Source organism: Chiloscyllium plagiosum, unplaced genomic scaffold (genome assembly GCF_037043375.1).
Source record: "Chiloscyllium plagiosum isolate Xiang-an unplaced genomic scaffold, Cpla_swu_hap1 HiC_scaffold_10, whole genome shotgun sequence".
Lineage (NCBI taxonomy): Eukaryota > Metazoa > Chordata > Chondrichthyes > Orectolobiformes > Hemiscylliidae > Chiloscyllium > Chiloscyllium plagiosum.
In genome coordinates this window covers 27112972-27131976 of record NW_028270148.1, presented here as the reverse complement: position 1 = coordinate 27131976, position 19005 = coordinate 27112972, and the positions used below count along the sequence as shown (strand labels likewise).

Genomic DNA, 19005 nt, shown 5'->3' with positions numbered 1-19005 from the left:
GATGGCACCTTGGAGCAACTATTTAGTAGAGACTTTCCTACGGCTACAACAAAGTGCTGAAGGGTCCGCTTCTAAGCTGTACAACTCTATGACTCCATGGAGTCAGTGTTAAAAATCACACAACACCAGGTTATAGTCCAGGTTATAGTTTAACTTTGTCCACCCCATTCCAACACCGGCTCCTCCACATTATGGCTTCCATGGAGTTACTAAGCTCAATTGGCTGGACGCTGGTTTGTGACGCAGGGTGATGCCAACAGCGTGGGTTCAATTCCTGTGCTAGCTGAGTCTACTGTGAAGGTCTTGCCTTTTCAACCTTGCCTCTTGCCTGAAGTGTGGTGACCCTCAGGTTCAACTCACCACCAGTCATCTCTCTCTCTCTCTCTCTCTCTCTCTCTCTCTCTCTCTAATGAGAGGGCAGGACAGTGGTGACTTTATTTTTATTGTCACCTAGTAAGATCACTTACAGGGTCTCCCACCATCACTTCATGTGAGTGAACCACATTGAATCAATAATCACAATTAACTACTCCACTTGGAAACCAAAGGAACAGACTGTCATGCATAGCTCATGGGTATTTGTTATATTATTGATGAACGAAACAGAAGACATTTTCATTGGCACAAATATTTGAAAGACTGTAAAACACAACAGTTGTCACTGGTGTACAAACAAACACTTCTATCAATGGACAGATAAAATATCATGCTTTTTCGATAAATAGTTAAATAATGAATCTTAAATAATCCAGATTTTCAGGAACAACGGCAGGCAAGCAGACGAAAGATAATTAACCAAAACTGACAGTGACGGAACTGGGCACCATTCTTGTGGAATTGTTGGATTTACTCGCGGGACAGGAAGGGTGGAAAGGAGAGTGGCATCCCTAGGAGTCAAACACACGACATGCTAAACTGGCCGTGCAAATGGGCAAAGCATAAAATCAAAACATACAGATGGTGAGAAAACAATATGGTGCCATGCTTCAGTCGTCAATGCTTTAGCTTACCAAACAGTGATATCCTATGTCTGACAAGCACTCCAAGTTTGCAGAAGAGGCTGAAGTGGAGAGAAGGAAGGACAGTGGGGAAACAAAACAGAAAAAGGAAACGGCTGAAATAAAAGCCTATCGAGTAATGTGACATCATGAAGAAAGAAGTCTTGTAAAAAAAATAGTCAGAACTACACAGCAAGGGACCATCATTGAGCTCCAGGGACACATTGCTGCCTAGATTATGAGTCTGTAACATAAAAGTGCATAGTATATGCAAAGCCAAGAGCAAAGCTTTTATTAAAATGATTCAAGCAGCATCTATGTGTTAATAAAAATAAAAGTTCATTAAAGCAAAAGAGCACTTCTTGTTTTGGTATAAGGTCAGTCAAATTTTACACAAAATGCACAGTAAAATTCGATCAGATACATTGGAACAGGCTTAAGTTCTTTATTTAAAATCTCTTCCCAACCCACGCATTACCTTAGTTCTTTCAGGGTCACTGACCTCTCATCTCACATCATTCTCTGACTGAGAACCGGCGAACGTGGCCGGCTCCAAGCCGTTGACCATCATCCTACAGAGTCAGCTGCAAAAGGGAATGGCAGCTGAGGGAGAACAACTTATCTCTAATTGTCCCAGGAGAAGCACTCAGTCTTCTCTCTGAACTCCTTCTTGTTGACCCGCCCAAGAGCAAATTTTCAATTGTAATGTGGAACCAATTGGGATATATCCCTCATGAATACAGCATGTTGATACAATCATATGTATCAAGAGAAATGAATTTTCCTCCCATGCTGCAAGATTTTACTTGGATTGATTTGTAGCTGAATTGGTTTTCAAAATATATATTTAAAACAGTGAAGAAATACCACTTAATTTGCAAAAATGTACAGCTTTTTAAACATAAAATAAAAATATTCTCCACATTAATTACTAAATTTACCTATTTTACTCACATCATTTCTTCTGAAGAAACTGTTCAACATTTACCAAGTTTTCTCAATAGGTGGCAATCTAATCACATGGTAATAACTGTCCAGCTGTGTATCAGCATTCCCTCTTGGAAATGCAATTTATAATAAAAAATATTTACATGTTTATTTAAAATTCCTTCATCTGATTTTTAATAATAAATTATTATCCCATTTAACAGATTCATATCTTTGTTTTATTAATGGGCAAAGGGATTTAATGCAAATATATGAATACTTTCTTTCTTAATAAATTATAATGCAGTATCAACCCATAATGTGCATTTGTATTTTCATTAATGCAGTAATGATAATTAATGCATTATTGATATTTTGCCAAAATAAATATTAATAGGTTTCTTACCAAGATTTTTTTAAAATCATAGACTTGAGTATGGACATTCTAATAATTGATTAGCATTTAAATGAAGGAATGGATTGTTTCTCATGGCCAGTTAAAGAATATCTGGCAATTTAGTTGATTCCCCCACAAGCTGTAGAAGCTGGGTCATTGAATTTATTCATGGTTGGCCTCGATCAATTCTTCAAAGACAAGGGAGTCAAGATCACAGAAGGAGGCAGAAAGGAAAATGGAGTTGAGTCAGTAATTGGATCACTACGGCCTTAACAAATAACACAACAGACTTGAGGGCCAAAAGTGGAACTCCTGCTCCCAAGTACTACATTATTATGTTCTTCAAAATCCTTGATTAAGATTAGGGTTTCAAAACAAATTGTTGCCTGATCTGTCATCACTAATTCTCATCAATTATATATATTGCTTGTAGAAAAACATCAAAAAATTGCCATATGCTTCCATTTTCTCAGATAAACTTGCAGTTAACTTTTGGTGAGTCATCATCAGCCAACAGAGCTAGCAGATATAGGTGACCTACTTACTTGGCTCTGCAAATAACAGTTTACAAAAATGTTAACTATTACTGAAGAAGGGTCACTGGACTTGAAATATTAACTCATCTTTTTCTCCACAGATGCTGCCAGACCTGCTGACTTTCTCCAGCACTTCCTGTTTTTGTTTCAGATCTTCCATAGCTCTTTTATTTTCTGTTAACTTTTGCTGTTTAAAGTACCATAGAATAGTTTTGCTATGGTGATTACATTAGTTAAATGTGTACTGTGCGCAGTTTTTAAGAAAAGCCTTATGCTTGTGACAGTAGTCTAAAAACCTTGCAGTTGTAAAACTCACATTTCCATCACAGCAAGTCTTGAAATTGAACTCAATGAATATGGAAGTTGTGAGTGTAGTGATTTCAATGAGTATGGCATTGGTGAGCTTTCCCAGAAAGCTGCCAGATCCATTTGGCTCAGCAACATCCTTTGGGGAGAAGAATCTGCCATGCCCTCTCAGTGTGGCCCACATCTGTTCAATACTATGTGGATGTTGTTTAATGCTCTCAGGGCTGCAATAGCAATACATTCCAATAGCCTATTGTTCATTGTTAGCCTTTACAGTATATGACATGAGACTGTTTGACCTTAATGGACATTGTTGGCTGCACCTAGTCTCTTTTTACAGTTAGCATCCATTGTGTGTACCTTGCCAACTGGAGTCACTGGAAAGTGTTCAGGAGTAGAAACCTAAATTGATAGCTCTCCCTCACTTGCCTAGAGGTGGAGGCCAATGGGTAATCTCAGCATTCTCACCCTTTACTGACAGGAACATGGATTGGAGTATAAGACAATTATCTAATTATAATCCATAAACCCTTTAGAACACAGAACAATACAGCACATTAACAGGCCCTTCGGCCCACAATGTTGTGCCGAACGTGACGCCAAATTTAACTAATCCCTTCTGCCTGCCCTTGGTCTATATCCCTCCACACTTTTCATATTCATGTGCTTATCTAAAAATCCCTTAAGCGCCCCTATCAGATCTGCCTCTACCATCAGCGTGAGTGCATCCTCCAAACTCCTGTCATTTGCTGTTTAAAAAGCTTGTCCTCATGTCTCCTTTGAACTTTCCCCCTACACCTTAAATGCATGTCCCCAACTTTCAGACATTTTCAACTCTGAGAAAAAGATTCTGACCATCAACCCCCTCCATGCATCTCATAATTTTAAAGACTTCTATCAAGTCTCCCCTCAGCCTCCATGACTCAAGAGAAAACAACACAAGTTTTTCTAGCCTTCCTTATAGCTCATACCCTCTAATCCACGCAGATTCCTGCTAAATCTCTTTTGCACCTTCACCAAAGCTTCCACATTTTCTTGTAATGTGGCGACCAGAATTGAACACAATACTCTGTGGCCTAACCAAAGTCTTACAAAGCTGCAACATGACACCCTGACTCTTGTACTCAATTCCCTGACCAATAAAGGCAAGCATGGCCATACACCTTCGTTGTCACCTTATCTACTAGCAGGGATCTATGGACCTGAACCTGAAGATCCCTCTGTACATCAATGCTGTTGGGAGTGCTGCCATTAACTGTATACTTTTCTTTAACATTTGATCACCCAAAGTACAGCACCTCACACATCTCCAGATTAAACTCCATCTGCCATTTTTCTGCCATGTCTGCAACTGATCTATTTCTCGCTGTAACCTTTGACAAACCTCTGCACTCTCCACAGCTTCACCAATCTTTGTATCGTCTGCAAACTTGCTAACCTACTCATCTACATTTCCATCCAAGTCATTTAAGTATGTTACGAACAGAAGAGATGCCAGTACGGGTGTAGTGTAAGTGAGGGCCTTCCTTGGAAGCACATAGCTTCAAATGCAGCGATCCTAAACAATTTTGAATAAGATTAACAAATTGAGCCCAGCCCAAAGATCAACCAGATTGACTTACCCAGGAAATGCATTGAGTAATATTTTGGTTACCTTATACTATCATAGCAAAAGCATAAAAGGAGGCCATTCAGACCATTGGGTCCAGGACAGCTCTCGACAAGAGCAAATCAACAAATCCTACTCCACCTTTACCCCTGGAATATTTTTCTCTTCAGCTACTTATCCAATTCTTCTTTGAGAGCCAAGATTCAATCTGCCTCCACCACACTCTCAGCTAAGTGCATTCCAGAGCCTAACCAGTTGCAGCAGAAGAAATGGTTTCCCTCATGTTTTATCACCAATCGCTATAAACTAATGTCCTCTGGTTCTTCATCCCTCTATCAATGGGAACTGTTTCTCTCTACCTAATCTTCTTAATTTTGAACACTTCTGTTAAATTTGCCCTCAATCTTCTTTTCTTAAAAGGCATTTAGTGGATTGGATGCTTTCATGTGTGTCAGTTGCTATTTTGTTGCATTGAGAACTTAATTCAGATTCTAGAGTCAAGAAGATCTGTCTCTGAAGTAGAACCCCTCAGGAAGACAGCTGTAAAGATGATGTGAAAAATGGGAACTGCCTTGATTCAAAAACAGCTCACATTTCAACTGACCAAGCAGACAGCTAGGTAAGACACAATGCTGTACACCTTTCATGTCAACTAAAACACAATGTATCTGTTCAATATGAATAAAAGGCAAGTTGAATGTGTACCATTACAGGTTGTGTTGACTTATTTGTCACAATTATTAAACATTTTCAAAAGTTTTCAAAATCTGCAAGAGTCTGGACAGAGTACCATTCCTGCTTGTAAAAGAATTAAGAATAAGAGGATACAGACTTAAAGTCATTTGCAAAAGAAGCAAATTGATGTGAGAAAAAAACTTCTTCACAGAACAATAATAATGGTATGGAATGTGTTATGCATAAGTGTGATGGATGCTGGTTTAACTGAAGCATTCAAGAGGACACTGGACAGTTAGTTAAATAGAAACAATATGCAAGGGTATGAGGAAGTGGCTAGGAGAAAGTGAGGACTGCAGATGCTGGAGATCAGAGCTGAAAATGTGTTGCTGGAAAAGCGCAGCAGGTCAGGCAGCCTCCAAGGAGCAGGAGAATCGACGTTTCGGGCATGAGCCCTTCTTCAGGAAGTGGCACAAAAATGGAACTAGAGTTGCAATGTTCATTTGGAGAGTGAGTACCAATGTGATGGGCCAAATGGCTTCTATCAATTCTGCAATTGCAATGTAGACCTGTAAATTTGGAACTGAGTATAATCCGCCTTTCTCTAAAATACCTTTCTTTCATGCCATGGTAATAAGCAAATCATACTGCGGAGCATGACACATACTGCCACTCAACAACTCATTGAAAAAGAATAAGCCAGCATTACCTTGTTACCATCTCCTTTTCCTTGTTAGATGCATGGCCTCCACTACTGAGAGGGTTACTTGCAGTAGACAGGAAATAGAGGCGATGGTTCTTAAAATATTGATCAATTAGAGGTAGAACAACCTGCAAAAATGAGCAACATTTAGTGCGCATGTTAAACATCCATCAGTTAATTAACTACAGGATAAGGAAATCAGGATATACTCAGTTCACCTTCCATAATGCTGGTTACCAGATGCTGCAATAATGACAGACCTGTTGACTAATCAATCTCTACTACTTACTCTTCAACAGACATTGTGCAGATTTTTGGGAACTAAAGTCACTTAACACTCACCTACCATAAGTTATGTCTCAAATTACCTAGACAATGCATGGTAAAAACATCACCTTCTGAAAGAAATTGGCCTAATTTTACTTGTGAATCATCTAGTCTCAACTGCTCCTCTCATCTTCCTGGGAAACCTGTCGCATTAATTGGTCACTCTTTCACTGAGCTATTCTTTCATTCATAGTTCATGCATTTGAGATTCAGCTCTAATAATTATCCTGGACACTAATACAAAGTATATTGTGGGTGCACTGGAGCAGGTTTGACCCTACATTGGCAACTCAGAAATTAGGGACTGGATTTTACAGATCTCCACTCACAATCAGTATGGAGATTGAGGGTTGGTGTGGAGGCTTGTTCTGCTCTTCTCCATTCCTGACAGACTGCTCTGCTGTAAATTACTGCTAGAATCAATATTAATTGCTCCAAGGTGAGACTCTACTCCTATCTCAGGAAGAAACCCCATCTTAGAGTTCACTGCCCAACAGATATGTAGCATCAGAAGAAGCATTGGACATCTCTGGGACAAGAGACACCCCAAGGAGACCCAGTTGTCCAGGATGAGACTGGGTGAATTCAGTTGTTTGAGGGGGAGCGGGGGGATTAGGGATGGGAGCTGCAGACAAGTTTCAGGGGATCAGGGAGAGGGAGGGCAGATGTGTCAGATGACCTTCAGTGGGGGTTGGGGAGGAGGAAGGAATGATTCTGTACGGGTTCAGGATCTGAAAAAGGAGATTATGATCTCCAACCCTCAGTCAACAAGACTATGCAGCAAAAGTGGCTGGGTGAACCATGTGTCTTGGGTCTCTCCCTGCAGCAGTGGGATGAGGCCTTCCATCCTACCCCACACCAAACCCACATCCACCCCCACATTAAGGTTCGGGCAGGTCAGGGTCGTGAGCAGATAGACAAGAAGAGTGCCACTGATTGACTTTATCTGTCCCCAGCTTTTAAAGTTGCCAGTGAGTGAGTTCAGTAACATATTGCCCTCATCCTTGCAAACGTTCACTCACTGAACATTTCATACATTTGTTTCTCAAACAGCTTCCCCCTTTTAAAATGTTGTACCTTAGCAAAGAACTTGACTTCCTGCTCATGCAGAAATCTTTCTCCTTTACTTGTGGAACAAAGATCTAGAAGCGATGACAAGACAACACATGATAAAAGAATTAATGTGTATACCATTAAAAACTGAACAAAGTAACAATGTTGGAAATGCTGGGTAATGTGTGCTGTGTTGGAAATAAAAAGCAGAAATTGCTGAAGGAACTTTTCTGAAGAATTATGTTAGACTTAAAATGTTAATTCTGTTTCTCTCTCCACGAACGCTGCCAGACCTGCTGAGTTTATTCAGCGCTTTGTTTTTTTCAAATATCGAACATCCGCAATACTTCACTTTTATCTGTGTGTTGAGTCAGGACGTGGCATAAAGAGAAATAATTCTAATTGCACAAGAACAGACTGTGTAACAACAAGCACCATGCTACATTATACCAGAGAAAATAAAATGGAGATTCACATTTCCCATAAAACATATCTTTGTTGCAAGTGTCAATGGCTAGGCTTGTAGTAAATTTCATCTTTCGGTCAGAGGCTGGGGTTGAAATCTTGTCCTAGGACTTCAGCAAAAAAATCTAGACTAGCAATACTGAGGGAGCACAGCACTCTTGGAGGTGCATTATATTTGGATGAAATATTAAACAGAGGCTCCATCAAGTAGACATAAAAGATCCCATTGGTACTATTTTGAACAGGAGCAGGAGAGTTATCCCTGGTGTCCTGGACAACATTTATTGCTCAATCAACCTCTCTGAAACAGATTATTTGGTCATCATCAAACTGGTATTTATGGGATTTTGATGTGCCCATACTGGCTGCCACACTTCCTCCTTTACAAAGTTGATTACATTTCAAAGAAGCACTTCATTAGCTGGAAGACACTTCCATTGGACATGAAAAACACTGTGCGTACACAAGTTTATTTTCTTCTATTTCGAAGAAGGGCCAGCAAGTTATCCCCAGTGTTCTGAACAATATTGATCTTTCAATCTTTTCAATTAAAATCCACTAGCAGGTCATTTTCACATTGCTACTTGTGAGAGCTTGCCCCGTGTAAACTGTTGTCTGCATTTCTCGCATTACAACAGTGACCACAATTCCACCATACTTCACTGGCTAAAAAACAATGCTAAAAGCAATGTAAATGTAAATGCAAGTTTCGCTTTACTACTTTTGTAACACCACTGTACTATAAGTGGCAGGAGGAAAACTTCACAAGGTTGAGTCTGTTACATTATTAAAAATCATTTAATCATTCCTGTGCTGGAATTTACAGCCCAATTGGTCCACACTAGTGGCTAGGTTCCGCATGAACCTCCCCATATTTTTCACTCATTCTGCGTTGGTTCAACAAGAAATCTCTACCTTGCAAAATGCAAACATGGATGCCACATTAAGCTTCTGTGGCATCCAAAATATCAGAATCTAACATATTAATAACAGTAAATATGCATTTTACCAAACTGCAATATATAATCATGTGCCTGATCAACATATTTGATGAGTTGTTGCAGGAAGCTGTAAGCAAATCTTTTTTCAATGGAAGGGGTGTCCAACTCCATCTCTTTTAAACCCCTGGAAATATAAAAAAAAAATAGTCTTAGGATTTTGCTTTCCTATGCTGCTACCTCTTGTTTAAAATATACAAGGTGTTGCGAAAGACATACTCATGTCAAAAAGTTGACCGAAATCAGTTAAAGAACTCTCAATCGGGATTGTTCATCAGAGCCATCATATCAACTGTCACAAGCATGCACTTACAAAATTATTTGAAGAGGATGAAATGGGAAAGGGCAACACAAACAACAGGCTTATTCTTGTGTTGCTAATAACCTGTACAGGGCTGCCAATTCACTGAGAATAATAACAAGGTTAAATTTGGTGATATTCCCGCTCAAGCCACATTGTTGCCTGCCAAGTGACAGGTGAATTAGAGTGAGTGATGGAGTTGAGTGAGGTGATGATGAGCTATTCTGGAGTTACCAGCGTTTGTATGACCCCTAACGTTCTTCTGGATGGTGATGCAGAGGAACAGAATGTGTATGAGAAAGAGAAGGAAGCCACTGAAAGGTCCTTGGGGAGCTCACTTGCACTTAAAAAGATGCAGATTGTTAAGGTTAGACTTATTCCCTTTTTGCCTGTAGTGTGTATGTATATAAAGCTGGCTGATTACAGCAAACTCCCATTTGAAATTGTGACAAAGCTGCTGCTTTAACAAGATAATGCTGTCCTTGTTTCTTTTCAGAGAGGTTGTAAAAGACACAGACTCCAAAAAGTCAAAGTTGAAGGAGGGCCAATTTGATTATAGCTAACAGATAATTCCTCAGGCAACAAGCTTTCAAATTTTTGAAAAAAAAACACTTGTACAATGAAAGGGGAGTGATGAAGGGCCTTTGCCTGAAACGTCGATCTTCTTGCTCCTCGTTTGCTGCCTGACCTGCTGTACTTTTCCAGCACCACTCTAATCTTGATTCTAATGAAAGGGAAGTGGCCAGTTCTCCCAGCTCAGCATTACCCTGGTTTGGTTTGGTTTGGTTTTACCACGGTAGTGTTTTGAAGCTGCTGGAGCCAAAGAAGCAGATCCATGCTGGTACTCTCTCTCTCTCTGACTTTTCTCCTGTAAGACCCTGTGTTTGATTTTACCTTTTGCGCCAAGGGGTATTTATAGGTATTTGTTGCAAGTATTTGGAACAGCATCAATAAGCTGCGATAATCTGATGGATTTTCGGATAAGTGTTGTTATTCTGCATTCTGTTCTCTTTTGTTTGTGTTTCATTCGGTAATCTTGTAAATAAAGTCTGTTTGGTTTAAAACTAAGTGGTTTCACCACCTGCATCACTCCTGGAATATCTGCATTACACCTGCCTAAAACAACTTGCAAAGTTAGGATCTGGGCTACGTTCTTGAAATGTTTACAGGGGATCTAGCTTGGTGCATAACAAAATGCAGAGGGAACTCAAAATATAAAGCATCAGAGGTAGTATAATTACACTATTCTTTCTCACCATTTCTGAACCATCAGCTGCAAACCACACTCATATATAGCAGCTGTCTAGGATTGGTGGCACTAAGGTGCACATGACACTGTTATTTTTAAAATAGCCTTTGTGTTGTTTCGCTTCATTCACTTGTGCTTTTGCTTTATTTTTATACCATTTTGTTTCTCCTGTGCCCTGTTGCAATTGGGTATTGCGGTTGTCCACCCAAATATCATTATTAAAATCAATGAGTCTTTTTTTTTAAATGGGAATCACAATCTGACATATTGAAGGTGAAGGAGCACCAAGTGAGTCAGCCTTCACAAGAAGGAATCTATACTGCCCTCTTTGCCAACAAATAGTGGGGTAAATGCTTTATTTTTTTTTATTCATTCGTGGTATGTGGACTCCATTGGCTGGGCCAGTACCCTTGAGAAGGTGGTGGTGAGTTGCCATGTTGAATTGCTGCAGTCCATTTTTTTCCAGATAGACCTATAATGCTATGAGGGATGGAGTGCCAGGATTTTAATACAGTAACACCAAAGGAATTGTGACAAATTTCCAAGTCAAAACGATACGTTCCACAAGTAGAGATTCCTATTCACCAAAGAGATCTAATGGTGCTAATATGATCTATGAATGTCCAAATAATCAGTGCATAGTACAGTTCTTCAGGAGCGCCCCATCACAGAACCCCATACTCTCTAAAATGGCACTGACTCTCTGATAGCAAATTCTGTTTCTGACGTTGCACTAAGCAGTTCAGAAGGATTCTGGTGAACAGGGATGATTTGTCACAAAATTGTGGAGAGCTCTGTTCTACCCATAGAGGCATCTTTGTGGGCTAGTTGGATGGTTCTACAACAATGACTGAACCAATCATGGTTGTTACAATTGTTGATCTTATTTACATTTCCAAGGATGCCCTTTCCATCGCTAGTGATCTGCGTCAGCTCTGGCACGGTAGTCACCAAGATTAACTAACTTGTCTGACATTGGTATCGTAGGTAATCTAGGAATGGAGAACATCATAGAAGTTACACGTAAGTCTAATTAACTAACCATAAGATTGGATGGGTCTTCAAAAGCATCTATGTCTCGGTATGCCATGCTGTCAGTGATACTTCCATTGGAAGCCAGCCTAGTCTCATTGCCCAGAATGCTATCAACCATTGTCCCATTGTCCCATTAACTACCCACCACCTACAGTAGCCCACAAATGGATCTGTGCCACCAGCTGCTTTAATATCTGCACCTACCACGCAGCAGATGGTGTGCATATCTAATGATCATCACCAGCGGATGTGGGCTTAACTCTGCCTTCATCTACTTTTGAGCATCCTACTTATAAGGATGATGTAATTGAGAGAAAGCAAGAGACAAAGCAACTCTTGTTGCAATCACAGCATATGAACTCAATTCATTTCAGCAGCTAGAAAGTCAATTCTATCACTTCAGATTCATGCTTGTGAACTTTTGTTCCTTTTTGTTTATTCTTGTCCACTTACTTTAGACCATTAACCTAGTTCAGTTTTCCTTTTGAATGAAGTTGGTTAATTAATAGACTTAACCCCCTGTCTTCAACAGTAACAGGAAAAATGCAACTTCACAGGAAAATAATTAGAATATCCAGGTATATTTCAAAACAAAGACCACCTGAAATGGCTGAATGTGGGTGAATGTCCTTGGCTGCCCCTGATTATGCATATAAAAGAATGTCCAGATTTTTCGATGTTCAGATAGCTATTTCTGCAAAGTAAGTGAGAGATGCATTTTGGGACACTGCAAAATCCCCACAGTTTGAAGATTCCACTGTGCAATTATCTAGTGCCTGGAACCCTCTAATAACAGCCATCCAAACTGAACAACTTGGAGGGTTCTGTTGTAGTTAACTCAACAGTTGCCCTGCAATTTTCCTGCTACTGTTGACCACAGGGGGTTATGTCTATTAATTAACCAACTTCATTCAAGTAGAGAACAGTCCCCTCAACTTACTGTATACCCCCAGACCTATACCATCCCCCAAACCTTTTACATTCTTGAACCCTGACCTAATACTCACCTCACCTCCCAGAACTCAACACTCATCCCTCTGCTACTGGACCTGACAACTCACCCCATCATCAGACCATCAACCCCTTCACCTCCCAGGACCTAATAATTCCCTCACTACCCCAGACCCAACACCACCTTTCCCTCCATTGGACATTCAGCACATTCCATTCCCAACCCCATCCTGACACTCCCCTCAGAGGGTCCAATAATACCCACCTGCTTGGCCTGACACCCGTCCCCTGTGACCTAACAATTCTGACATTTCCTTCCAAAAATAAAAATCTATTTATCATTAAAACCAATATCTGCCTCACAATTCAGTGCAGATTTTGAAAATTTTTTTTGGGTTATTTTAAACCTCTTCCCTTAATTATACCAGTTTTTTTCTGGTGAATCTGTCCTTTCTCTGACATGTGATCCACGAACTTGATACACATCAGCATCACAGACAAGAAAATATACAAGAGGACACCGGGATGTTCCTCACTACAATGCTTCTGATCAATTCCACATCTCCACCAAAGACTGTATGGCTGGAATGGGGAAATTAGAAAATCCTACTGCCTACTTTTGCAACAGAGTGAAGAAGTTGTTTCACAAGTATCAAGTCTTTGCATCATTATGTTTGTAAAACTCCAATACATATTGCTATACGTTCCCCATTAATACAGCTTTTAAAGTTGCCACATAATAGGGAGTCTGACTTTGATTTTTAAATTGCTTTTCGTAAAATTTGACTCCATAAAATTTGCCATGGGGCGGCACGGTGGCTCAGTGGTTAGCACTGCTGCCTCACAACACCAGGGATCCAGGTTCAATTCCAGCCTTGGGCGACTGTTTGTGTGGAGTTTGCACATTCTCCCCGTGCCTGTGTGGGCTTCCTCCCACAGTCCAAAGACATGCAGGTTAGGTGAATTGACCATGTTAAATTGCTCACAGTGTTCAGGGAGGTGTAGGTTAGGTGCATTAGGGGTAAATGTAGGGGAATGGATCTGGGTGGGTACTCTTTGGAGGGTCAGTGTTATTGGGGTGAAGGACCTGTTTCCACACTGTAGGGATTGTCTGATTATTATAATGTTTTCGTGGCAATGCATCACATTAGTAAATCAGTGGATGGTGTCGAAACAATAACTTTATTATCCTCCTAATACTGGATGTTGTACAAGAACAAAACTTGAAAAGAATTCTGAGGAGTGCATTTAACACCATCCGATATGATGACGTCAAATGGACTTGGATACAGGAATAGCTCTGGAGATTGAAGGAGGTGGACCAACCATCTACACCACCCTCATTATTTTGGTAACAACCTCTTTCATACCAAAGTAACTTGTACCAAGCTGCTATCATGCAATAAGTGTATCTTGTTTAGACTACAAAGTGATTTTCCTCCACAATAGACCAGCCAGGACTTTGAGATCTCGACCCAAAAAGGCAGATGGTGACAACAAATCTCCTGATTTATCTTTCACCAAGGTAACTGTGGTGAGAATCGATGTTGTGAAACTTGAAAGGATTCAGAAAAGATTTACAAGGATGTTGCTAGGGTTGGAGGATTTGAGCTATAAGAGAGGCTGAACAGGCTGGGGCTGTTTTCCTTGGAGCATCGGAGGCTGAGGGGTGACCTTATAGAGGTTTACAAAATTATGAGGGGCATGGATAGGGTAAATAGGCAAAGTCTTTTCCCAGAGGTCGGGGAATCCAGAACTAGAGGGCATAGGTTTAGGGTGAGAGGGGAAAGATAGAAAAGAGACCTATGGGGCAACCTTTTCATGAAAAGGGTGGTACGGGTATGGAATGAGCTGTCAGAGGAAGTGGTAGAGGCTGGTACAGTTGCAACATTTAAGAGGCATTTGGATGGGTATATGAATGGGAAGAGTTTGGAGTGATATGGGCCGGGTGCTGGCAGATGGGACTAGATTGGGTTGGGATATCTGGTCAGCATGGACAGGTTGGACCGAAGGGTCTGTTTCCATGCCGTACATCTCTATGACTCTATACAATACTGGACAGTAATACCTTGACACTGCATAACCATTAATCTGAAGAAACTTGAGGATTTCCTGGGCTTTCTCTCGGTCTCTGGCTTTCTCCTTCGCTGTCAGTGTATCATAAGGCACCAACAAAGGGTGGTTTCCCCCTCCTGAAGGAACAAGAGCAACCGCCAACATTAGAAGGTCGAAGCAACACTTCGGAATATGGTTACAGTCTGTGAAATGTCACCTCCAGCTGAGGTTGAGGCTAAAACTATGACAATATACAAGAGTAGATTAGATAACTGAATGAAGGAAATGGGAACAGCACTGCTGCATGCCTTATGAACAGTAAACGCTGACGTGGACTGGGAGAGCTGACGTTTGCTACCTGAATGTACATAAAATGACAACAACCTTTTCCTGCTTATGAACCTTAGAAAATGGAAGTGCTCAACCAGCAAAGCAATTTATATCTCTGTTTAATAAACTATTTAAATAACATTGCCTATTTTAAGAAAGATTGCTGATTGTAAAGTGGCAGTCATCAGTACAATGGGTGTGAGCCTATGTTAACTCATGCAGAAGATCTCTGATTTTAACCACATTGAAAGAACGCCAACCAAGAAGAAAAAAATCCTCACAGGAAAGAAACACAAATGGAGAAGTCATTCACTCAAATGCACCCCCAGTCCACTATACAGTGTGACAGACAAAGGCCTGGGAGTTGATGTTGTGCTCACTATCAAAACAGGGAAAGGTACATAGGGCAGTGCGATCAGAAAATGGGAGGAAAATTCCAACCGACAAAACTATAATGCCCACCAATGATATAAAATAGCAGATGTAATCTAAAGTAATCAGAAGCCCATACGGGGATTCTTTGAGAGATTTTACGTTACTGGTGGTCACCCATTTTACACTCTGCCCAATTTGACTTTCGATGGTCTCCATGGACTGTAATTCTAAGAGTTACCTGACAAGAGTTATGTTAAACCAGTCCCCCATCGTGTTATTCTTGGGATCAAACAGCAAATGTGGGAGGATGAACCAATGACCATCGGAAGGTCCACTGACACAATGGCCAAAGGTCATTACCTTGCACTCCTCCCAAATATTGCATCACGTGCTGAGTGTTTTATGGTTACATGTCAAATTTACTTTGAAAACTCAGGAGCAGGTCGGTGACCTTCATCAGTAACTTTACCAGCACAGGGCATATATTAAAACAGGTGGCAACAAAATAACATGCAAAACAGATTTACTGTACTGGGAGAGAGAAAAAAAAAGCTAAAGAGCAAGTTCTGATTGCCCTCTGACATTACAGAACAGGTAGTTTGCATTAGCACTGGTGAAGACCTGATTAACTGCCCTCCTGAACTTCAGGGAAAATAGCTCAAAAATAGAGGGCTGTAAAATTTACAGGCTATATTTCTGATACTGAAACATTGGGGACTGGGGGGGGATTTGTTTTCTAGTTTTGATCAAGAAATGCAGGTTAAACTGTACAATGACATTATGAAATGGACTATTCCACAACTTTCAAACAGGTACAGGAGCAACCAAACCTCTCAAATGGATCAAGGTGGGAATAGCCATCAAATCTTGACCAAAATCCTGAATAATAATTCAGCACTCTGCCAGCAGATTCACCAACCTATCAATTCCTTTGAAACATGCATTTAAAACAAAGATGAAACTGCAGAAGTTAAACCCAATGCGTTCCACGAATCTAACAATATCTTAATGATAATGTAGCGTGTCCTGTTACCTTTAACTTCCAATTCATTTTTCTTCTTTTTAGCCCAGATGTTATGATAGTTCTCTGCTAGTAGCTCTGCCATTGCCTGTGATAAATTGCACAGGAACACACAGTCATTGCCATGTTAAAATTAATTTATACTGTGAAACATAAGTTCTTGAGAAGTGCAGGCTGCAACTCTGAGCATTTACTGATCAAACTCAGTTCCCATAAAATGCTTCTCTAAATAAGGAGTAACATGTCTGCATGCTAGCATGAGATGTCTTTATCTTTGAAGACAGATTGAGTAAAGTGGCATATATTCTCTGGAATTTAGAAGCATAATTTGATTTGATTTGATCTGATTTGATTTATTATTGTCACATGGTACAGGGAAAAGTTTTGTTTTGCATGCAGTACAGGCAGATTGTATCATACAAAGTGCATTGGGGTCATAGAACAGAGCGAGGAATACAGTGTTACGGCTGCAGAGAAGATGCACTTAGAGAGAGATCAACATTAAATTTAAAGTTTGAGGGGTCCGCTCAGATGTCTAGTAAGAGCAGGGAAGAAGCTGTTCTTGAATCTCTCTGTACGTGTATACAAACCTTTATATCTTCTGTCCGATGAAAGAGAGTATAATCGGGTGGGAGGGTCTTTGATTATGTCGGTTGCTTTCCTGAGGCAGCAGGAAATATAGATGGAGTCAATGGATAGAAGGCTGGTTTGTGCTATGGACTCTCTGTAGTTTCTTACAGTCTTGGGAACAGCAGTTGGCAAACCGTGCTGCGATGCATCCAGATAGGATGCTTTTTATGGTGCAGCCATAAAAATTGGTATGAAATGTGATCTTATTGACATATTTTAAACGCTTAGAGATTTGAGTGGATAGATGCTGAGAGGCTATTTCCCCAGCCCAGTAGAATGAGATTTCATGTTAAGAGATTCTCTATTGAGGACTGAGACAAAGAGAAATTTCTTGTGAATCTATGAAATTTTCCTCCTGAGAGTTGTGGATGTTCAGACGATGAGCATATCAAAGTTTTCAACAAGAAAATCTAGTATAATAATTTCAACATCATTGTTCAATTTACAACATGGCACATGCAGGATAAATGTCAGAACAAATTAAGTGGAGTAGGAATAACTTACATGCAGGTCCCTGGAAAGTGTAACATTGCTCATGTCGATCGGCCTTGGGCTGTACCCATGTGCAGAATCTACAGATACCTGAGTAACAAGTGGAAACACCATTGTAAAAGCAAGTGTAAAAAACAGATGGAAATAGTAATCTGCTGCATTTAATTCAATAAAATGAGTAACACAGCAAGAAGGGACAGAAATCAAAGAAGATTGGGGGTGTCTAAATTTGTTTTACACAGTCAGGATACTTATTATTTTCACCTTTATCCTTAGTCTGCCCCAGGACTATTTTTCTGAAGAAGGGCTTATGCCCGAAACGTCGATTCTCCTGTTCCTTTGATGCTGCCTGACCTACTGCACTTTTGCAGCAACATATTTTTCAGCTCTGATCTCCAGCATCTGCAGTCCTCACTTTCACCAAGTTGTGTGATTTTTAGCAACAAACGTGATAGAGAAGGACCTGTGATTGGAGGAGCAGCAAGCAGTTCAGAAGTCAGTGGCAGCAATGAGGAAGTGACTGGTGAAGCTGGGATTGAGGGCTTGCCTTTAGCCAATGTCAGGATCAGGTGACCCATTGCCAAGGCTGGATTCTCGGTCCATCTGGGAAGCGCAGGGAGGTAGCGGGTACAAAAGAGTTTGGAAAGGAAGAATGAGACTGCAAAGGGAGGGGTTTGGAACAAAAGAATGCTACCAATGCAGGGATGGTAATGGAGGCAAGAAGGAGTTTGCAAGAAGTGAACTGGCTGCAGGAGGGGTGTGGGGGAGAGGGGCTGCAGGAGGGGCCTGGGGGACAGGGAGGCTGGAGGAGGGGTGTGGGGGAGAGGGAGGCTGAAGGAGGGGTGTGGGGGAGAGGGAGGCTGAAGGAGGGATGTGAGGGTGAGGGAGGCTGAAGGAGTGGTGTGAGGGAGAGGGATGGGTGTGGGGGAGAGGGAGGCTGAAGGAGGGGTGTGAGGGTGAGGGAGGGGTGTGGGGGAGAGGGAGGCTGAAGGAGGGATGTGGGGGAGAGGGAGGCTGGAGAAGGGGACTGGGGGAGTCGGAGGCTGGAGGAGGGGTCTGGGGGAGAGGGAGGCTGGAGGAGGAGTGTGGGGGAGAGGAAGGCTGAAGGAGGGGTGCTAGGTAGGGGGAGGCTGAAGGAGGGGTGCGAGGTAGGGGGAGGCTGAAGGAGGGGTGTGGGGGAGAGGGAGGCTGGAGGAAGGGTGTGGGGGGAGAGGGAGGCTGAAGGAGGGTTGTGGGGGAGAGGGAAGCTGGAGGAGGGGTGTGGGGGAGAGGGAGGCTAAAGGAGGGATATGAGGGAGAGGGAGGGGTGTGTGGGAGCAGGAGGCTGAAGGAGGGGTGTAGGGGAGAGGGAAGCTGGAGGAGGGGTGTGAGGGAGAGGGAGGCTGAAGGAGGGGTATGAGGGAGAGGGATATGTGTGGGGAAGAGGGAGGTTGAATGAGAACTGTGGGGGAGTGGGAGGCTGAAGGGAGGGGTGTGTGGGAGTGGGAGGCTGGAGGAGGGGTGTGCGGGAGAGGGAGAGTGGAGGAGTGGTGTGGGGTGAGGGAGGCTGAACGAGGGGTGTGGGGGGAGGGA

At 41.6% G+C, this 19005-nt stretch overlaps 1 protein-coding gene across 1 annotated transcript in view; it reads right to left on the bottom strand.

Annotated features, from left to right (window-relative positions):
- The window catches only part of ryr2a (ryanodine receptor 2a (cardiac)), a 769474-nt gene that overhangs the window by 157122 nt on the left and 593347 nt on the right, over positions 1–19005 (bottom strand). Inside the window, exons 55-61 of the mRNA XM_087991236.1 lie at positions 17446–17523; positions 16324–16399; positions 14599–14722; positions 9006–9121; positions 7556–7620; positions 6158–6279; positions 1011–1060 (exon numbers count right to left, since the gene is read on the bottom strand). Of these exons, the coding sequence (XP_087847362.1) occupies positions 1011–1060; positions 6158–6279; positions 7556–7620; positions 9006–9121; positions 14599–14722; positions 16324–16399; positions 17446–17523 (631 nt within the window). The remainder of the gene's footprint in view (positions 1–1010; positions 1061–6157; positions 6280–7555; positions 7621–9005; positions 9122–14598; positions 14723–16323; positions 16400–17445; positions 17524–19005) is intronic.